This window comes from Thamnophis sirtalis, unplaced genomic scaffold (genome assembly GCF_051295495.1).
Source record: "Thamnophis sirtalis isolate CommonGarterSnake01/CBP01778 unplaced genomic scaffold, rThaSir2_p1.2 scaffold_5, whole genome shotgun sequence".
Taxonomy (NCBI): domain Eukaryota; kingdom Metazoa; phylum Chordata; class Lepidosauria; order Squamata; family Natricidae; genus Thamnophis; species Thamnophis sirtalis.
The window spans coordinates 58,635,497-58,654,483 of NW_028261385.1; the positions used below are offsets into that span (position 1 = coordinate 58,635,497).

The following is an 18,987-nucleotide window of genomic DNA, read 5'->3' on the forward strand; positions in this document are numbered from 1 at the left end:
GTCGCCGAGAAGGAACATGAAAAAATCGCAAGATACCAGGACTTAAAAATCGAAATTCAACGACTATGGCACAAACCAGCAGTGATAATTCCAGTGGTAATTGGCACACTGGGTGCTATTCCAAAAGCACTGGAATTACATTTAAAACAGTTAAAAATTGACAAAATCACCATCAGTCAAATGCAAAAAGCCGCACTGCTTGGATCTGCATGCATATTACGAAAATACGTTACGACGTCCTAGGCCCCTGGGTGGGGCCCGACTAGTAACCAATGCCAAATCCAGCGAAACAACTGGCCGCTGTGATACAATTGTATAATAATAATATCAGCAATTTTGATCAGACCAACGGCGTTTTTATCAAAGTCTTAATGTGAATGGTGACACCAAAAGTGAAAAACCAGAAAAACAGGCCACAGTTGAATTCTGGAAAGAATTGTGGGGAAATGCAAAGGACTACAACAAGGAAGCAAAGTGGATACATGACTTTGAGAAAAGCATTGGCAACAAACAAATGCAAGTATTAGAAATAACAACTGAGATGGTCAAAAATCGAGTTAAAAAGGTAAAGAATTGGACATCACCTGGAAAGGACCAATTACATGGTTTCTGGCTCAAATTTCTGACCAGTTTACATGCAATATTGGCCAGGCAACTGAATGAAATTTTACATAAGGGCCAAATTGACGAATGGTTGACAACTGGAAAAACATACTTGATTCAGAAAGATGCAACTAAAGGAACAACACCTGAAAACTACAGACCAATAACATGCTTGCCAACAACCTTCAAATTACTTACAGGCATTATTGCACATAACATGATGGATTATTTGGAAACAAACAACATCTTGCCAGTAGAGCGAAAAGGCAACAAAAGAAGGAGCAGGGGCACAAAAGATCAGCTCCTAATTGATAAAATGATATTTGAAAATTGTAAGAACAAAAAAACGAACTTGAATATGGTCTGGATTGATTACAAAAAGGCATTTGACTCACTGCCACATAGTTGGATCATAAAATGCTTAGAAACAACTGGCATTAGCAAAAATATTACATCCTTTACTGAAAAGGTGATGAAACAATGGAGAACTGAGTTGGCAGTAGGGAATGAGATCTACGGAATGGTTAATATCAAGCAAGGAATTTTTCAGGGTGATTCACTTTCACCTCTTCTTTTCATCATCGCAATGATCCCACTATCAGTAATCTTAAAAAAAAAAATGAAATTAGGCTACCAAACAGCCAAAGAAGCTGAAAAAAATTCGCATTTACTATATATGGATGATTTGAAACTCTATGGAAAGTCAGAAATAGAAATCCAATCATTGACAAACACAGTCCGAGTATTCAGCACCGATATTTCAATGCAGTTTGGCATGGAAAAATGCGCCACTGTATCCATAAAAAGGGGCAAAATCACTGCATGTGAGGGAATTGAAATGCCCAATGGCCAATTAATTAAATGCAAAGAAAATGAAGCCTACAAATACTTAGGCATTCTGCAGTTGGATAACATCAAGCATGGAGAAGTAAAAACTATTGTCAGGCGAAAGTATACCAACAGAGTTAGGAAAATTTTGAAATCTAAATTGAATGGTGGAAATACAATCAAGGCCATAAATACCTGGGCAATACCAGTTATGAGATACACAGCTGGTATAGTTAACTGGACACAGGCTGATTTGGACCTTTTGGACTGAAAAACCAGGAAACTAATGACAATGCACTACAGTTTACATCCACGTGGTGATACTGATAGACTATATCTGCCCCGAAAATCAGGTGGCAGAGGATTATTACAAGCGAAGCAAACAGTTGAAGAAGAAAAACATGGACTGGCTGATTATTTAAAAGAAAGTCAAGAACATCTATTAATTGAAGTAAAGAACAAAAATCTACTGAAGGCCCAACAGACGAAACAAGAATACAGAAAAGATGTGATAAAATCAAGAATGGAGAGTTGGCAGAACAAAGCACTGCATGGCCAATTTCTGGAAAAAATAAAAGATAAAGTGGACAGTGAACAAACTTGGTTATGGTTAACAACAGGTACATTAAAGAAAGAAACAGAGTCACTAATCCTGGCTGCGCAAGAACAAGCTATCCGCACAAATGCCATTAAGGCCAAAATAGAAAAATCCTCTGATGATGCCAAATGCAGACTTTGCAAAGAAGCTGATGAAACTGTTGATCACATACTCAGCTGCTGTAAAAAAATCGCGCAGGCTGATTATAAATTGCGGCACAATTCAGTAGCACAAATGATCCATTGGAATTTGTGCAAAAATTATAATATCAAAACAGCAAAAAACTGGTGGGAACATCAGCCTGAAAAAGTCACTGAAAATCAGATGGTCAAGATCTTGTGGGATTTCCGTATACAAACCGACAAAATACTGGCGCATAATATACCAGACATCACACTGGTTGAGAAAAATAAGGTCACAATCATAGACATCGCAATACCAGGTGATAGCAGGGTCGCCGAGAAGGCACATGAAAAAATCGCAAGATACCAGGACTTCAAAATCGAAATTCAACGACTATGGCAAAACCAGCAGTGATAATTCCAGTGGTAATTGGCACACTGGGTGCTATTCCAAAAGCACTGGAATTACATTTAAAACAGTTAAAAATTGACAAAATCACCATCAGTCAAATGCAAAAAGCCGCACTGCTTGGATCTGCACGCATATTATGAAAATACGTTACGATGTCCTAGGCCCCTGGGTGGGGCCCGACTAGTAACCAATGCCAAATCCGGCGAAACAACTGGCCGCTTTGATACAATTGTATAATAATAATAATAATAATATGAATGTATTTTGATGAGTCCCATATTTCATTTTATTGCCCATATAAAATGTACATCCACAGTATAGGCATTATGCTCGTTGTTGGCAAGTGCAATCAGGTCTTCAACCCATTGAATGAAAGGGGCCACACATTTATTATTCAATGCTAGAAGAAAATATTATCATCTGAAAAAACGTAGCTATGGTTGTACAATTATATTTATATAATCCAGTACTTTTCCCCGCCAAAAAACAAAGGTAAGATGTTTTTAAAACATGTGATTGAAAGAAGCATTATAACCCAAAGCCTTAACCACTACACAAACTGGCTCTGTGTGTGTCACATTTAGTAACTCCTTAAATTTTTTCTAATCTTGTGATCAAAGATTTGCTTGGCTTGCAGAGTTATCACAAATTTCACTGATTTGTAAATGCTTAAATTTGCAGCTAACAAGGTTTCTATCTGTCAACCTATTTCACCCTAGCATTCTATGGAAATAATCTGCATTGAATATGGTATGAACAGTTACCCACCCCAACTATAGTAAAAGGCCAGAGGGACACTATTGCAATTATATTTGGACACAGTTTCTGATGGAAGATGTATCTGTGGACAACACTATGATTTGAAAGGCGGCTGCCAAAATTTCTTGAAGGAGCGTTGTCTGAAATATGTTCGCACATGCCTTTCAATACCTTTAGTAGCTCTGGAAACAGCCTGCAATAGTTTAAAATCACCAAAGAATAATTTCCTGTAGGGCATGTATGGACCAGCTCAAATTCAGAGTTTGGTGTTATCAACAACACATTCTACCTTAGCTGCTTTTTCAAAAGCACATTAAGGTACAGAAAGCAAGCAGCTTAGTTGATTAAACATGTAGCAAAGTTACACATGAGGTCATTATCATCTTTAGAAAGCTTTCAGCTGGAAATGTGGAGCTTAGTCCCCCTGCTCAGTTCACACAAAGCGCGTTAAAAACACTCCTGCTTTTGTTGTGAACTTCAGATAGATTATCTCTCAATGTATGTTTTGTTTATATATGAAGCTTTTTAACAAGTATTTGCAAGCTATGGTAAAAATCAAGATTGGGATCATGTCATATCCATGCTTAAATATTGACAGAAGTCTCACTCTTTTTAATACAGGCTTACAGTGCAATTCTATTCTGGCCAGATTCTTCAGAAATGTATTTAATTGATTTTAGTGGCTCTGACTTTTTTGGGATGCAAATTTAGATGAGAGCTTTATGAAGATTAGCAAAGTTGTCATATTTTTTTCAAATATTTTTAAAACTTTTTTATCTCCATGATTCCTGTTGCTGTAAAACTTTTAAAAAATTGCTCATCTTTTTCTAAAGTTATGAACATAAGCATACATTGAATTATCAGGTGTGATAATCATACAAATTACTATTGTGTTATGGCTCTTAAGAAAGCAACATTCTTCTTTTAATCTCACACTTTATTTGCAAAAGTATAGTTTGCTTGCTTTAAAAGATCAAAGTTTGAATACCATCAGAGGAAATGTGTTATGGTAATTTTTCATTAATGATTGATTATTGTTAAAAATTGCTGTGTTTGATATAAATCTTTTTTGAATATTTTAAGTTCATTGAAAATAGAGATCAAAAGCTAACTTTTAAGCAATATAGTTCCACACTGTGAATATACTTTTTAAATTAGAAACAAGATTGTTTAAATATCAACTTCTTTATACTTATTATTTTGATAACTATTAATGAGAAAATGCTTTTTTTTCTCTTTTAAATTTAAACAGTTATATTTGCCTTGAGAGTCAGTTTTTTAAATATTAAGTTAACAAAAAAGTTATCTCCTTCCTTCTTTCCTGATGCATACAACTTTATTGAGGTTTCACTAAGGTCAACGTTGGGCAAGAAATCAATATACCACCCAATTTTATTAATTAAAGGTTAATCTACATACCTATGGGTTATCAAGCCTCGCAAGTTTGCATAGGCAGACATTAAGGCCTAGAGTGAAGCTTGACACCAATCATGTTTTGTGTGTGCAAGCATTAGTTTTGTAAAAAAATGTTATGCCCTTCCACTTATGCCCTTCCTGCTTCATGTTCAAAAATTTGAAAATCTGAATTGTTGGACTGAGGACGTCCAGGCTATGATCTATCCAAACCCAAGGGAATTCATGTGGTCTATTCACTCTCTCTCATCCTATTGGGCAGGTTTATTTAAGGAAAAATATTGGAAGAGCGAGCACAGTGTATCTTGTCTTTAGCTCCTGGAGGGAAAAATGAGATAGAAATTGATTCTAATAACAAAATATCAACTGCTGTATTAAACCAGTCAGGATGTGGTGAAAGCTTGCTTCTGAATCCTGATGTTTTCCTGAATAAAACATCTTCACTTTGTTACAGTTTTGTTGCATTTCTAAAGGTATATACTGAGTGGCCTGTGGGATTTTTTTGTTTTACTAAATCTAAATAGAGCTGGTATAGTACTGGAGAAACTGGCCTATATCTGAAAAGAAAGAGACATATCAAAATAAAGAAGAGGCCCCCTGTCCAGGCCAGGACAAAAACCTAATATGTATTAGAATGTGCATATGTACACTGCAGCATTTATTATTTTGAAATATGCTATAGATAAATGGCAAATATATAAGATTTTCTAATACATATTGAGTTCATGGTATTATTAGAAGTTTAGTATAGAGCTACTTTGGTGTAGCAATTAAGGCACCAAGCTAGAAACCAGGAGACTGGAAGTTCTTTGGCAGGAAAGCCAACAGGGTGACCTGAACCAGTCATGGTCTCTCAGCCCAACCAACTCAGAGTGTTTGTTGTGAGGAAATTAAGAGGAGAAAGGAAGATTAAGTATGTTTGCTGCCTTCAGTTATTTATAAAGTTATTCAAGATGGAATAAATATGTGTCAGACCATGTATCAAAACACTAAGGCAGAATGACTGCCCAGTTCTGCAAGTTTAACTTTTCTTTCATATTTACATTTATTCCACATACATTTACTTATGTAATCATGGAAAATTTTCATTTTCCTGGAAACAATATATAATATGAACCTAACAACAATGTTCTTTGCATATTTCATATGTAAAGAAGTACACATTTTAGAAGTTAATGCTTATAGAAGACTATGGACATCAACATTTATGGTGAATTTTTAATCTATAAAAGGTATATCTGCAGGAAAGATTATGTTGCATTTATAAGTACAGTTAGTCTTAGTGGCCATTTAAAGTTTACAGTGGCACTGGAAAATGTGACATGATAGTTTTCCTCAGTTACAACCTTTGCAGCAGCCCCTTGATCTTCTGATTGAAATTCAGATGCTTGGCAACTAGTTCATATTTATGACCAATGCTGTGTCCCAAGGTTATATGATCACCTTTTGCAACCTTCTGACAAGCAAAGTTAATTTGGAAGCCAGATTCAATTAACAGCCAAATTACTAACGTATCAATTACAGTGATTCACTTAACAAATGTGGCAAGAAAGGTTATAAAATGGGACCAAACTCAACCAATGTCTCACTTAACAGAAAAATTAGGCTCAATTGTGGTTGTTAAATTGAGGTCTACCCGTATACGTCTGAGAGAGACAAAATATTCCAGAATTCCTTTTGAGAAAATCGGATTTGTGCAAGCATGACAGGTAAAAGCATACCTCACAGCACCTTTGGGAAAGCACGAATTAGCAAGTATTTTTGCTAATAAGACAATCTTTATAGTCATTTTTTTTCTGTGGGACTCTGGCACACATTAAAAATGAAATTCTGTTGCCTGCTCTGAAAGCGTACACATAACGTGTATATATAGAGATATGCTATATACATACATATGTATATAGCTACACCCTAACATATACATATTATTATTAATCATTGTCCATCTTGAATACATAGCGCAAAGCTTGAGAGTTCACAAGGTTGATACTGTTTGGAACAAAACTTATGGCTATAAGTGTAAATTCTGCTTCGGATTCACAATTCATCTTCCATTCCCGTTCAGTATCACGGGACGTTGCTTCGGTCTTTGGATTTTTTGTGCCGGACCACGCCAGACCGGGACTGCGTCCACTATTCTCCCTCCAATACTTACCTGCACCTCAAGCCCTCAGACCTTCCCACGGAAGAAGAAAGGGGGGGGGGGGAGAAATAAGAGGTATGTAAATTAGAAATGCCAGAGCAGCCAATCAAGAGTGAGCGGCAGGAGTTTGGGGAGCCCGCTCGTTCTCTTTTGAGTCCTCCTCCGCCCACTTCCCACCCAGGGAGAGCTCCTCGCCTTTAGCCCACCGTCCACTGCCGGGATTGGGTGTGTGTATGTGTGTGTTTGTGCGCGTGCGGGGTGCCACCACCTCTCCGCTGTTGCTGCTGCTGCTGCCGCCACTGCTCCGCGTGGCCGTCCCTCCCTCCCTCCTTCGCTCCCTCCCTCCTTCTCTCTGCCTGTCCGCTCCGCGGCCGGCTTCTCCACCAAAGCAAGTTGTGCCTTCTCCTTCTCGCACGGTTCTTTGGGTTTCCTTCAGCCAGTCTGCCCTCTTCTGTTGACCTCTGCTGGCATGGCTGCCGCCTGACTCGGCCCCCTGAGGTGGCTTCCCTTGTCGGGGCTTCAGCTTTCACTCTGCTCGGGAACCGGAGCAGAGAGGCTCGGGGTTGGTGCCACTGCTGAGCTACTCTTGCTGTTGCTCCTGCTCCTGCTGCTGCTAAGAGGCTTGCCGAGCCCGCTATTTTCTCTGCTCTCCTCCCACAAACTGAAGGAAGGAGGGAGTCTTTGCAGGCTCGGCGTCTTGCGCGAGCAGCTTTTTCCTCGGTTTTTGCAAGGTTCCTCAAAGAAAAGCGCCGGAAGAGAAAAGGGGGTACTTTGGTCGCTCCCCCTGCCTACCTCCGCGGCTTGGATGGAGGCGAAAAGGGAAAGACGGCTGAGCCACCTTTGCTGCATCTTTTATCAGCTGTGCTTCCTGTCAGATCGGATCACTTCAGGTGAGTCCCAGTACTTCATGTTTGCTCAATAATCGGAACCACTTTCTTTTCTTCGGAGATTTCTGGCCCCGGATGATGGCCAAGAGCCTTGCCCAAGGTAATAAGGAACCACAGTGACACAAAGAGGTCTCGCAGATATGTATCATTATTGGTAGTTTCTAGGAGTAGAAGATCTTAAATATACATTTTGGTGCACTGTTATTGAACGGTATGAATCTATCCATCTATCAAATACTTCCACACTGCTAGGGAAGGATATAATTTATAAGACACCCTGCACACACTCAGAAATAATTTGCCCGCAGCTTGAGAATGCTGCTCTGATATTGAACAGTAAACTTAGATTTAACTTTTTTTCTTCAAGTGATTGCCAAAGTATTCTCTAGGATCAAACAACATTCAGCAGCAACTTGGCAGGACATGCTTACAAGGATATGTTTCTCCAGAGTGTAGTCAGGTGGAGTATCTTCTTATTCCATTAGGATGAGCTACTTGATTCACATCTGCATGAGAATGTTTATGAAGTTTTAGTTCTCATACACCCCAAATTATTTATTTATTTGATAAATAACTAAAAGTGGCAAAAATTGCCCATTAAAGATTAAATACACCCCAAAAGCCTGTAACATTTGAAATATATAGGATCTGTACTTTGATATATTGATGGATTAATTTCTTTCTGTTTGCCAATCTTATTTGCCTTAGAAGCAAAACTAAGTCTTATTTGCCTTTGCTGCAGAAACAGATCTTATATTCTTTTGAGGCAATATTATCTGATTTAAAATATAGAATAACTAAGTCAAATGTTAATAAACTGTATTATTTCTTGAGGACTGTTCCAATACCAGCAAGAGAATAATTTTTTTACCTTATATTAATAATACCTTATTATTTCAGATTTTTTTTATTTCTTAAGCACTTCAAATATTAAACCTCAAAGATTTCCACATAGAACAATTTTCTTTTTGTGCACAAATCCACAATTTACAGAAGTTTCAATTCACTAAATATATTTGTATGGAATGTACAACAAATTAATGTTTTGAATTATAAATTTATAACTATATTTACACATATGATGCTTCAGAATTTCTACTGTCATTTGTATTCTTACTGAATTCTTATTGGCTAAACAGTGAAATACTTTAATTTAGGAATGGGATATACAACAAAAGATTATAGGTTTTTTACACATTTTTTTACCCGTAATCCTAATCTATGTAGGATGCTTATTTTGGTGAAACAAATAAAAGTTTGAGTAAATCAATTTCCCCTTCCCTCTTACTCCTTTCTCTGCCATCAGGTGGCATCTTAACTTTTTATTAGCCCTAAAGCTCACATAGATGCTTGGCAAATATTTTTGTAGTCTCTGCCTTTTAATTACAAATTTGTGCAAATTTGTTCCTACTTGATATTGTAGGAAACATTCCTGGGTATTCAGCCACTTAAACCTATAACAACTATCCTTATGCTGGAGATGCTTAGATTGAAAGAGAGGCTACTTCTGATGATACTGGAGAGATTTTGACTGACTACTTAGTTGGGACTTCTAACAGCCTTTCCCAGTCTAGTATGGATGGTGGTCTGTAAATCTCAGCCAGCAACATAGTTTAGGGGACATCACATTGGGAAAGGCTACTACTGTTCCTTACCACATTATTTGACTACAATTGTTCAAATGGATAAAATGAGATGACTATCTTTTAATTCAATTAGAAGCTGTGGATACTCTTCAAGCTTTATTTACAAATTTCAAAAAATATCCTTTTATATTGAAACAGGGATACATTGTAGAAATAAATAAATAAATAAATAAATAAATCTTTAACACAATATTGACTGTATGTGTGTATATGTATGTACATGCATACCTACACACGCATATATACATACAAAGAGAGAAAAAATAAGGGAAAAGCATTAGTCTTCAGCAGATATTTTGTAGATATCTGTGCACACCTTTAGTTATGTGTGTGTGTGTGTGTGTGTGTGTGTGTGTGTGTGTGTGTGTATATATATATATATATATATATATATATATATATATATATATATATATATATATATATATATATATATATATATATATACACACACACACACACATACATACATACATACATACATACATACATACATACATAGTCACTCATCTCACCAATTCTACTCTGGGCAGCTAACAAAAACTAAAATATAAATGCAACATATATGTAAAAATAGCATTTTCAGCCAACTAATATAAAGAGGCTCCCCAAACACATTATTTTTTCTTACAATGAGTACAAAGGAAAACTGATTTTCTATTGGTAATAGCAGTATGGATCAATGCTGTTAAGTCATTTGGATGTATTAAAATTATGCTGATGAGTCCTAAATCTGGCGTTCATTTATGGCAACTTTTAGAGTTGGGGGCAATTCAGAGTGTGTAAATTTCAGTCTATGTGAATTTTTGCAGGTCTACAACCTCTGGGAGATTTTGAAGAGTGGGAGATTGTTTACCCAGCCCTGTGGAGTAGAAGCCAACAGGAATCCACTGGAGGGAGTGGTGCAGGAGGCAGCTGCAGTCTTGATGGTAACTGTGGGAATAGCAGCAGCAATATCAATGCTACCTCTGCATCCACTCAGGGAGTGGGCAGTTCTCGTGAGATCCGCTCAGTTTCTTCCTCATCTGACCACCAGCACCAGCAACTGCCAGTTCGGGAAACTTCAGAGGATGAATATGAATCTCAGGATTTCTATCACTGGTCTCTACTTCCTCAGGGATCTAATGGTACTTCTCAGCAACCATCTTATCTATATGTATCTCCTTCAGAAGATGAGGATGAGATGTTGCTGAGAATACCAGCTTTTGCTCAGGAGCTCTATCTGCTGCTTAAGAGGGACAGTCGCTTCTTAGCACCAGGTTTTGCAGTGGAGGAACGACTATTGAATGAAAAGAGTACCCCAAATTTGATCCACACACAAACAGAGAGAGCCTGTTACTATAGTGGGTCTGTGCTGCATTATCCTGGATCCTTTGCTTCCTTTAGCACTTGTGGTGGTTTGGTGAGTATTTTTTTCCTCTTCACCTATATTTCATCTGCTCTTTGCAGTAAAATTTACTTCCCACTGTTATTGTTCCATCTCTGTTCTTTTTCATAATACTTCCATGTTACTCCAATTATTATTTAATTTTTCTTTGCCATTTTCTTTTTCAGTGTTCGAAGTTCTATAACCACCAAAATAAGGAAAGCACTTCATCCTAATTTTAAATTTAAGACATGGTTTTGTAATTGTTAATTTCATCTGCACTATTATAACCATACAGAAGTTCTTGATTTGCACCTCATCCATTTTAATGTTAAATCCATTGGACAAGCGATATCAAATAAACATTTGTTTGTTTTGTGCCTTTGAATTAATGCTGTCTCCTAGTGACTACTTGGACAAGTTCGTGCAATTTTCTTGCCAATGTTTTCAGAAGTTGTTTGCCATTGATAGCTTATTAAGGCTAGCTTACTAGAAAAAAAAATGCCTGGCTCAGAATCCCCCAGGTGGTTTTGTGCCTAAGGTGGGGCTAAAACCCAGTTTCTAGCCTCATGCTCTAAGTACTACACAAAGTGCCTCTCATTAAGTAAACAAAGATAGTAGCTATTCCTATTACACATCTGTAGCTGTTTATGTTCATATACTTTTTACGCTCATGTTTGTTGTCACTTTATTGATATACTTTAATGATTATTTAATTATACAACATGAAGATCTTATTTATTTTCCATTAGTTCCATCACTGTAAAAAAATTGGACCTTTAGCTTGAACCTATGCTTTAGGATATTTGAAGTTTTCTGATCAAACTTTCTGGAACAACCTTCCTCAATCTGCTTCTTTCCAGGTCTATAATTATCATAACTGTATCACCCATAGGATGAGAACATCTATTCCAGTTCATTACATTTCTAGGTGTATTTTGAAGCACTCAATCAGGGCATAAAGCGGGATGACTAGTTCCTTTAGTTTGTATCTGGTATCTGATGTTCAAACTCAGCCTTATAGATCTTCCAGTGACTTCCACAATATAGCATAGATTAGCTTGTTTTCAACATGTTGGCATGGTTACAATTGCTTAGAACTATGTTGCAAGGAATTTACAGAAAATTGCTTCTTTTTCTAGTAGTTGGATTATAGAAAATGGCTTGTTGTCCTAGTAGTTGGATTTTAGAAAATCACATCCCATTGTATTGCACATCTAAAAGAGTTAGATCAGATATTAGCAGATATTAGCTACATGGATATAAATGTGCATATCAGTTTTCCCCAAGTTCGTGTCTTTCATCCTTGTTAAACTGCAGTAAAGCTATGGGGACTACAGGAGCCATAATTTAATACTTGTGGAGAACACAAGGGTTGGGGAAACTGATTTGTATGAATGTGACCTCAGAAAACCCATGCTAAAAAGTTATTTGCATGAGAACCAGTTAATATGGGTAATTCTGATTTCCCCCCCTGAAGGCAGGGAAATACACTGCTTAAGTTTCATTAAGTTTCTCTTTATTTTTTAAATTGTATCCATTATTGAGGAGTACTGACACTCTTCTTTATTTGTATAACTGCTTAAATGCAGGAATCACAATGATCCTAGTGCTCTATTTCTCTGTTACTTTTCTTTTATTCCAGATTACCTTTTCAGTACATGTCATAAACTAATACAATGTAAAGACATTATGTTATATTAGCCAATTATTTATTAATGTTGTTCTCCTTTATATATAAAACTGAATTAGATGTGATAAATAATGTGTACCATATTCTGCCAGCTTTTATTCTTACTTCTTTTAAGGCTAGGGATACTACATTTGAAGTTAAGAATGTAGGCTGGGAATGTTTAACCTTCCATCAGCGTCTGTTTTTCACATCAAGTTTGCTCTTATGTTATTAGTACAAGGGGGGATGTCTGAGAAGGTAAGAGTTAACTGTGATTTATTGAAACCTTTAAATTAAGGTGGATGGTTTTGATTTCTTAACACTAAAATTTCTGGTCTGGATATAATAAGAAACTCTGATTAAAGCCTCCAGTCTTCTAATGATCAACCAGAGTAGGAAGCTTATCAATTTAAAGCTCTTGTACTTAACACCAAACTGTGCTTATATGTAAGGCAAGATACTGTGGGATTCTGTGACCACTTTCATGTGCTCTGAAATCCTGGTTTCGTAGATAGATCTTTGGTGCTGGCAGATATTTTTAATATGATTTTAGCAGATCTTAGGAAAATTATAATTAGATCCAATAACAATAGTACAGGTCCCTTGACTGCATGAAGTATAAAGGTAAGTAGATAGAAAGACTAAAATCCTAGGAACAGGAGAGATGCAAAATTATGGATTGATTTAAAAGAAAGCAGTTACTGTTTCTATTTAGGCTTATTAATGTAAATCTATATAGAATAAGGATGTTGCTGACAGTGGCTTTGAGCCTGAAGTGAGCCAATGGTATTTAAAATGAACATTTCCTGCTGCTTGTGGTTTGCTGGATGTAATCTGTAGAATAAAGCTACAGCTATGAAGACATCATTGGCTTGTATTTCAGAGTTAGGTTTCTCCCGAAGAACATTGAATATAGCTTGCCAATGTTTTGTGGGAACTGAGTTATTTCGATTTATTTTTACTAAGTCTTGTGGAATTGCCAGATTTGATAAAGTTTATAAAGAGAATTAGATAAAATGTAGACCTGTGGTTTAGTTTTGTTGTTTAGATTCATACTATTTAGTTTGGGGAAAAAGATATACTAATATTCAGATTTGAATCTGTGGAATGCAGTTCATAATTTGAGAGCATTTTTACATGGGGCCTTTAAAAAAAAGCTTTTCTAGAATATGGATACAATGCTATACAAGACCAAAATACCTTATGCTTTGTTCTAGTTATCTACAAAAGTTTATAAGTTTAAGCTTCCTTCCATTCAAATTGGATGGCCTGAGCCCTTTTAGAATGGATAACAAATGGTCAGTTTCACTTGACTTGAGAGATTTTAAATGTAGGGAGGGTTGTGCTGGCTTCATAGAATTATTTCACTAAGTTGAAAAATACACCACTGAGAAATTATCATTTTGTTGCTAAATTACATCAAGATGATCTTGAGTTGCTGGAGGGGCTGCAATTGCCCCACAAATTGCAGTTTTCCCACATGTGTTAAAGAAGTAATAGATTGGACGATTTTTATATACTATCATATTTGTTGGTGTTGCTTATGACAATAGAGATCCACATGGGAAGTTGTTGTATTTATAGAATTTTACAAAATATTCCCTGATCTAATTTAATGTCTTGATTTTGCTTCTATCAAGGTTTTTTTCCTCCTGCAGATGAGATGGATACATTTCAAGTTCTCTTAAATACGTTGAGGTATAGCACATGTTATTATAGATTGTGTCTATAGATGATCAGAACATATGTACCTTGACATTCTAATCTCAACTAGTTTAAAAATACATTTTCTATTAAAATAAAGAACATAAAATTGATCAAAAGAACTGAACAAACATCATTTGGCTATAAAAGAGGATTAAATAAATATGTAAGATCCAGGGATTATTAAAAGATTATCCAGGGATAATCCATTAAAAGTATTATCCAGGGATTATAAAAAGATAAAATTGTTTCTCTGTCCAACATTAGTAATTCTTTAGAGGGACTGTTTTTTCTTAGAATAGTAAATATTGGCATATAACTTTTATGAAAACGTCTGCAGTTGTAAAAATTCCAAGGCAAAACTTTGTTCATGAGGGCATGGAAATTGAATGAGGTATCTTTTTCTACTGAAAGGCCACAGAGTTCAAAAGGCTTTTTCTTTGTTTACTTTAATTTATCACTTGTTTAAGTTCAGATAGATATGTTTAGACAGGCACTACTAGATTTACCTCAAAAAGGTTAGGTATATGGACTTCAGTAGAAATATCAAATGAAAACAGAAACAGATTTATCTTGCCTGTAAATTCAGGGAATAACTTTGAGGATCTAAAGTGACACAGATGTAAACGTTATTGCTTACTGAGAGTTGAATTGATTTAACATAACTTCTAGCATCATCATTAAATATATAAAACACATAAACTCATATTTCCATTTGTCATCATTAGTTTCAGCTTACATATCAGTAACAGATAATTACATAAAACTAGTTTTTAAGTACAATGACTCAGGAAGTAGGCAATGCAAATTAAACAAATTTACAAGATTGCAATAAAAAAGAGGAACATAATGAAAGGACACAAGAAGAAAAGAAATCAAAATTGGCTGGAAACGATTTGATAAAAATTAGCAAGTGTTCATTTAACATTTAGGCACATTATGAGAATTAGCTGTAAAAGTGTCTACTGTAGATCAAAAAGCATAGACTAGGGGGGATCGTTCAGAGAGAAAGCAAGAGCAGAAGCCAAAATGCATATATTTAAAAAATAGGAAAAGATCTATGAAATATATGAGAATAAAGTGTCACTTTGAATTATAAGCCATGAAAACATATTGAATACCTTTTGTAAAGCACAAAAAGTACTGTTCCTTGCTTTAGTTGTGAGCTATTGGCATACACCTTAAAAGGGAAAGTATGGGAAAAATTTTGGAACAAGATATGTATGTACAGTTGTCTCTCTCTCTCCCTATGTGTGTGTGTGTGTGTGTGTATGTGTATGTGTGTGTGTGTGTGTGTATGTATCTATGTATGTATGTAAGTATGTATGTATGTATTTATGTATGTATGTATATGGGAGGAGTCAGTGATAACTAAAGGAGAAATAGGAAAGACTTAGCCAAAGCAAGAGGTAAGATAAATGAAATAAGAAGCAACTTAGAAATGAGGTTGTACATTGGAACAAAAAAAAAATACAATAGAATAATCAAGAGTGGACTTCCTGTGGTGACGTCACCGTGCTTAGAGCAGAGGAAAGGGAGCTCTCCTAACCTCTAACTATAACTTCTTCTTTTGGGCTCATTTTTGAGTGCTGTTGATCCTGAAGGGGCCAGCAGATTAAAGGGGATACTCTGTAGATGCTGGGCTGATGCAAATCCCCCAGTGGATAGGAGAAGCCCCCTAAATGGACGAGGAACTATCCTGCCATTTAGTTAGGACCAGAACAATGGCGACTGCATAAGAAGGAAGGAAACAGAGAGAGAAGCAGTTGAAATTGGATACTTGTTACTATTACTAACAACCCAAAGAGAAGGGCAACGCGAAATTGGCAGAGAGGGTGACCTGGAAAGAAGAAGGCGCCGGGAAGGAGGCTGTTCAATTTTGCCGAAAAGAAGTGGAGCAGAGACGCAGAGACGCTGAGTTGGAAGGGACAGCAGGAATAAGTTAAAGGAATTAGCCACAGTGAGAATGAAAACCCAACATGGACAACAGGAGTGGAAAATAATATTTGCCGAAAAGGTTTGGAAAGTTCAGAGAAGAGATGGTTTAACAGTTGGGTTGGTATACTGAGTTCCTTTTTTTTCTGCTCACTCTTCCTTCTGCTGCTTTGTTGAACTTATAAGCACTTTATATTTATTTGCCTCGGAGCCTGGAACAGTGTCAGAGACAATAGACAGAGGACTGTCTTGGAAGGAGACCTTTGCTTTGTGGATACTAACAGTGACACTGAGGAGAGGGTGACACCTAGTGGACTGTAAATCTGAACTGTGAAGTCTGATGCAAGAAAACTAACGGTGACATAAGCTGATACATATATATACATAGAGGGACTAATTACTAGAATTGAATACTTGTATAATTGATAAAATTGAGAGACATTTATTGGTATAAGATAATAGTGTGATATATAAATCTATGAGATATATTAATTAAAGACCAAAAATCAAATAAATGGGATAGAATACTATAGGAATGTTTAGGTATTGAAATGTGATATTAAGGAAGGTTAATTATTGTTGAATATTGAAATATACAATTATTTACATCATTGATATTACTGATAAAGTAGAAGTAAAAGTAAACTTATATGCAATTGAGGGCAAGGATAAATGGGATAAAAATGGCAACTTCAGTAAAATTAGTGAAAAAAACTACATCCAATGTGATCTCAGCAACAACCCCCCCTCCTCAAATCAAATCAAAGATCAATTGAGAGTGCATTGGGGTTGGAGAAAGGTGAAAAGATGGCAGAAACAGCAGGACCAGCTCCAACAATGCAGAGTATGCAATCGATGCTCCAGATGATACAAGAGACATTGGTGAAAAGCCAAGAAGTGACAACTACTAATCATGAAGAGACAAGGAGGAATTATGAAGAAATGAAAAATGAAATGGGAGAATTGAAAGGAACTATCAAGAATGTAGATGATAAAATTGAAAAGATACAGAATGCCTTAGCAATCAATGAACAGAAAATCCAGTGTATGGAAGAAAAAAATAGATCAATCAGATCAGAAGATGGGAAAAATGGAATTGGAATATAAACAACTTAATAAAGAATTAGAACTATCAATAATCTGACTTGAAAATGAAAGAGCTGCATTCTACATAAGATTCCAAAACCTACCGGAAGAGAAGGAGGAAGACCTGAAAGGAAAAATGATTAAAATCCTCACTGAATCTCTTCAAAAAAAAGAACAAGCGTTGAGAGGAGACAACAATGAAGCTTATCGGGTGCATACTAATTATACCAGAAGATATAGACTCCTGAGAGAAGTGCATGCAAGATTTGCTAAAAAAACGAGAGGTGAAGTGTACAAAAAAACCAGAGAAGAGACGATTACACTACAGGGAAAAGAGTTGATCACGCTTAAACAGATTCCACGGAGAATTTAGGAACAACGTAGGCAGTACCAATTTTTAACAAACCAGTTAAATAAAACAATAATGTACAGATTGTTGGTATTAGAAGGGGTTCTGGTATCTTGGCAAGGAAAAAGATATAAGATAGAGAATGTAGAAGAAGCACAGAAATTCTATGAAGAATACTGCAAGAGGGAAGTAGAACAAGGAAGCAAAGAGGAATTAGAAATTAGAGGTCAAGAGGAGGAAACATCAGAAGACAACGAAAGAAACAGGAGAGAAGAACAGGCAAGAAAAAAAGAGCAGAGAAGGAAGGCGTGAGAGGGAAAAGTCAGATACAAACTAGAAGTAAAAAAAACAACCCCAGCTAAAGATGGATCAAGAAATAACAATTATCTCGATAAACTTGAATGGACTGAATGCACCCCAAAAAAGAGCCTAGATGTTTAATAAAATAAGAGGGTTAAGAATGGTGAAATCTATTTAGGACGATAGTTGGCATATAGACTGTAGAACGAAAGAGAAAAAAGGAAATGATATGAAACTATATGGATTTGTGGAAATACCATCCCCAGAAAACATAAATTGAGATTTGAAAGAGACACCTATAACAATAGAAAAAGAAAGGGAGGGAAGAAGGAAGGAGAGGAGAGGAGGAAGGAAGTAGAGAAAGGAGGGAAGAAGGAAGGGAAAGGAGAGGAGGGTGGAAGGGAGAGAAAGAGGAGAGATAGTAGGAAAGGAAGAGGAAGAGTGGAGGAGAGGTAAGGGAAGAAGAAAGAGGTAATGAGAGGAGAAAGAAAGGAAGTAGAGAAGGAAGGGAGGGAGAAAAGAAAAGAAAAGAAAGAGAAAATAAGGGTGTTACAACAGGCGCTAGGGATGGTAAACAAAGCAATCCAAACTGTACCTTATAACCTTTTAAATGGAATAACAATAGTATAAGAATGGCAAAGAAAAAGAATATGTGAATGTATACCTATAATTGTATGTAAGATAATAAATGACAGTAAGAATAAAAAGCACAATATAGGTAAACAATATTTGGTTATAAATAGCTAAGTATAAATAAATATAGAATTGTACATAAAAATGGATAACGAATAAGGAGACCATGAATGCAAGATAGAAATGTATAGAAGGGAAAACACTAACTGCAAAGAAACCAATACGGAACTGCTGTATGATATACGATGGAACTTCTTGTTCCTATGTTGTTTTAAATCATGTGTTTGTTTTTGTTGATGTGTTTATGTGTTTAAAATAAAAATTTATAAAAAAATTAAAAAAAGAATAATCAAGAGTAAATATTAGAGACAACTAGGTATTTTCAAGATGAGCAATGTTTTATAGAGTGTAGAAAAAATAAAAAGTTCACTTGGTGACTGTTTGAAATTACAACTGCACTAAAAAAAGTGACTTGTGGCAGTTTTAACACTTATAACCATTGCGGCATCCCTCTGGTCACATGAGCAAAAT

General features: G+C 36.0%; 1 protein-coding gene across 2 annotated transcripts in view; it reads left to right on the top strand.

Moving 5' to 3' along the window:
* Positions 1–7,064: 7,064 nt before the first annotated feature.
* ADAMTS19 (ADAM metallopeptidase with thrombospondin type 1 motif 19) overlaps positions 7,065–18,987 on the top strand; it is a 107,094-nt gene continuing 95,171 nt past the window's right edge. For both annotated transcript variants that reach the window (XM_087715880.1, XM_087715881.1), the window contains exons 1-2: positions 7,065–7,768; positions 10,224–10,813. In XM_087715880.1, the coding sequence (XP_087572006.1) occupies positions 7,684–7,768; positions 10,224–10,813 (675 nt within the window). In that variant the 5' untranslated portion in view covers positions 7,065–7,683. The remainder of the gene's footprint in view (positions 7,769–10,223; positions 10,814–18,987) is intronic.